Source organism: Phalaenopsis equestris, unplaced genomic scaffold (genome assembly GCF_001263595.1).
Source record: "Phalaenopsis equestris unplaced genomic scaffold, ASM126359v1 Scaffold000002, whole genome shotgun sequence".
Classification (NCBI taxonomy): Eukaryota; Viridiplantae; Streptophyta; class Magnoliopsida; order Asparagales; family Orchidaceae; genus Phalaenopsis; species Phalaenopsis equestris.
In genome coordinates this window covers 3577964-3581498 of record NW_018164444.1, presented here as the reverse complement: position 1 = coordinate 3581498, position 3535 = coordinate 3577964, and the positions used below count along the sequence as shown (strand labels likewise).

At 32.6% G+C, this 3535-nt stretch overlaps 1 protein-coding gene across 1 annotated transcript in view; it reads right to left on the bottom strand.

Moving 5' to 3' along the window:
- Positions 1-190, bottom strand: part of LOC110022459 (nuclear pore complex protein NUP1-like) — a 16774-nt gene extending 16584 nt beyond the window's left edge. Inside the window, exon 1 of the mRNA XM_020721413.1 lies at positions 3-190. Coding sequence (XP_020577072.1) covers positions 3-50 — 48 coding nt within the window. The 5' untranslated portion in view covers positions 51-190. The remainder of the gene's footprint in view (positions 1-2) is intronic.
- Positions 191-3535: the final 3345 nt, after the last annotated feature.

The window sequence follows — 3535 nt, the reverse complement described above, 5'->3', positions numbered from 1 at the left end:
GCCCGCCGAAACTTACCCCCCGTACCCCCCTCGTACGCCGGTAACTCCATCAATAGACCAGATTTATCCGATGCCCGTAGAGATGGCGACGCAGAGGGGGAGAGAGAGACAGAGTATGCAGAGCGAACAATGTTAAAAGGGAACGAAAGCTGAAGAAAACCCTAGATTTCGGTGGGGAAGAGAGAATAGCGCCTATGCGGTTAAGTTGCACAGCTTACGAAGCCGCCGTCATGTTTCTATGCGTACCCGTGTTCGTAAGCGGGCACTTCCGTGGGACCAGCCGAAGTCATCAATTCACATCAGCGTCGTGACACGTGTCAAATTATGTTGTTTGGGTGCCGTGGGGTGCATTTTTGCCATAAAAGAATATTTATTTTGTTATATTTTAAGTAATGTGGTCCAACGGATTAAAGTGTTCTCCGGTGTTCAACTCATTAAGAAGCTTGTGTTCGGCTCGTTCGCTAAGTTAACAAGCCGAACATGAATAACACGAACAAAGATTTGTCGTTCGTGTTTGACTCGTTTTGACTCAAAATACTACTAATCAATTATATATATATATATATAAAACTTAGTATTTTAAAAAAATAAATTGACTATAAGGCTATAAAGATTTATAATTAATTAAAAGTATTAATTAAAAAAATATAATTAAAATTATTTATTAGATCACAAATGATGTTTAACATAAGCAATAATTTTTAAATTTTGTTCAATCCTTAACATCTTATGGCTAAGTGATTAGGGTTGTCAAAATGACTCTTTATTCGTGAATGACTCGTTTTCGGCTCGCTATACAAACAAGCAGAACACATAACTTTTTGAGCTCTAAATATAAATGAGCGGAGTACGAGCTGAGTCTGGACTCGCCCGTGTTCGACTCTTTTACACCCCTCGCTGAGATAACCCCACGAATGACTAACCCGCCGAGGGGAAATTCGTATAAATATAAATGTTTTTTTTTTTGTAAATATTACTTTTTGGGGCATTTACACACATACCAATCAACTCCTATAATTTACATAAACAATACTTAAACTTTGATCTTTTGCATTTATTTCATGAGAATTTTTAGTATCACATCAAAAACAGTATAGTTTAAACTTTTAGTAAGTGAAATTCAACTTTTTGTGCATGGGTAAAATGATAAGTATGTAAAATTTAAAGTTAGGTGTTAGATATGTAAAATTTATGTGCATGCACTTAAACTTTAATTTTTACATATATGCCCACTTTTCTATGCTTGAAAGGATGTATTTTATTTTTTGTGAAGTTACAATGGTGGTATTTTCTTTTTGTGATATGAAAATTTAGGGGGTTGTTAATGTAAAAATTACATTTTAGGTGTTATATATGTAAATACATAGGAATGAGTGGTATGTATGTAAATCATTGAATGATTTTGGAAAAAGGCCAAAGCCGAGTTGTAAATATTTGGAAAGTTTATTGGGGGAATTAATTATTGTATTTGATTAATTATGTATTGGATTAATTTTGAATTAACTAGCAATAATAAAATAATTTAATTAATTTTTTTGTTAATCACTAATCCAATTTTTTCCTTTTTGTTCTTTATATATATGACAATTAGGATTGAGGAGGATGCATTTTTAAGCTAATTTCTAAGTAGTTAAAAATAAAATGGAAGTACTAAAAATCATGTTGAATGGTACTTAATTAGAAGCACTATAAATCATTCAACATAGATAAGAGATGAGATACGACAACCAAGATAACACAGGTCGGATGTTGATTCTGTGACGGTTAATGTGAAATTAAAAAGGTTAAACAATGACGACTGATCAACTTAGTCGCTCTCTTTGTATAAAGAGACGTAAGAACTATAAATCATTCAACATAGATAAGAGATGAGATATGACAACCAAGATAACACAGGTCGGATGTTGATTCCGTGATGGTTAATGTAAAATTAAAAAGCTTAAACAATGACGACTGATCAACTTAGTCGTTCTCTTTGTATAAAGAGATGTAAGGTGATTGGGAAGACATATGTCATGTGTCATGGGCTAATAAGTATCAGAGGGTTGTCATGGGTAGTTATCATACAAAAGTTGTTGAGAAACATCAAAGTCAGATGATAGGCAATGGTCAATTCAATTATTCTCTTAGTAGGAAGGAGGCCAGATTTGGGCGTTAGAGTTTAGTCTAATTATTTGAGTAGTGGAACATTGCCTGTGAATTTGAAATGTAAGAGAGAAGAACAGGCAACATCATATTTGATGATGGGTAATAAAGATTATTCAATAAGAAGCTAATAATTTAGCTGTTAATACGAATTTCAAAAATAAATCATGATGGGCTTATAATATATAACTCTTCTCAACTCTTAGGAGAAAAACATAGAGGGGTGATGTTTGCTTATATACAGTGATCAGGACATGAGGAGAAAGATGAATCATGTTAGCATGCAAGGTGTCGATGACGAAATCTTAGGCGCATTACATAACAAAAAACAATATCAAATCAACATTAAATACAAGAAAAAAAATATGAGTATTTATATTATTATCTATATTCTAACATCATGTATCAACATATTTGAATAAATATGTAGAACCACTAAATCCTCAATATAAATTTATATAACTAAATCTCAACACATAGACAATTCTAGCAAGATCTCATGATACACATCTTATATTACATCGATATGTATAATAGGAGAACCAAAATATAATGTAATATTTGCATTTTAATAAGTCTATAACGTTACTTCTCAACAATATGTTTATGCTTGTTTAATTTGAACTCATGCAAGTATGCACAATTGTGAGTATAAAGCTCAATAGAAAACAAAAACTCAATGAAAGCTGTTTGTATGGCAACAAAAGCAACATGTATGAGCATATACTAATTCAGTGCAACTTCATCTTGAATCATAATGAATTGGCCATGAATCATGAATTATCATAATCATGTGAACTAGCAAGGTTATGTTAGGTCATATTGTCCTCAATTTATCGATAATAGTTATAAACGCTTTTATGTGATCCTTAATACTATAGTACAAATTATCATATCATTTTAGCACATTTATGAGCTCCTTTATAATTTATTAGAATGAGAAAGTTGATGAAGTGATTGGACTTATTCGGGTTTTGACCAGTCAAAGCTAAACCGGCCCACTTTATAGGTCATTTCGAGTCGGGTCTTGCAGACCTTGAAAGAAAAATTAACTCTCTTTTTTCTATGATTTTATGCATTTAATGGAGCCTTAAAGTGGATGGATATTTCCAATTCTACAAAAGTTGACATCTATGTTGATTTTATGTGTGTGTGTAAGTGTTATTTGACTTGAATTCAAATGATACATTATAATATTGTCAATGATAACTGTGAGTCAGTGATTTGAGCCTAGATGGTATGCATTAATGCATCACCGGTGTTTCACTCTTCCTAGAAAAATTGTTATTTTATATGATCTTTTTTGGTGGCCTTCTCATTGGCTTGTTATAAAGTTGACTCCGTTTGGGGCAGCTTATAAGGGCGGGGGGGGGTTTTTAAATGTCGCCGT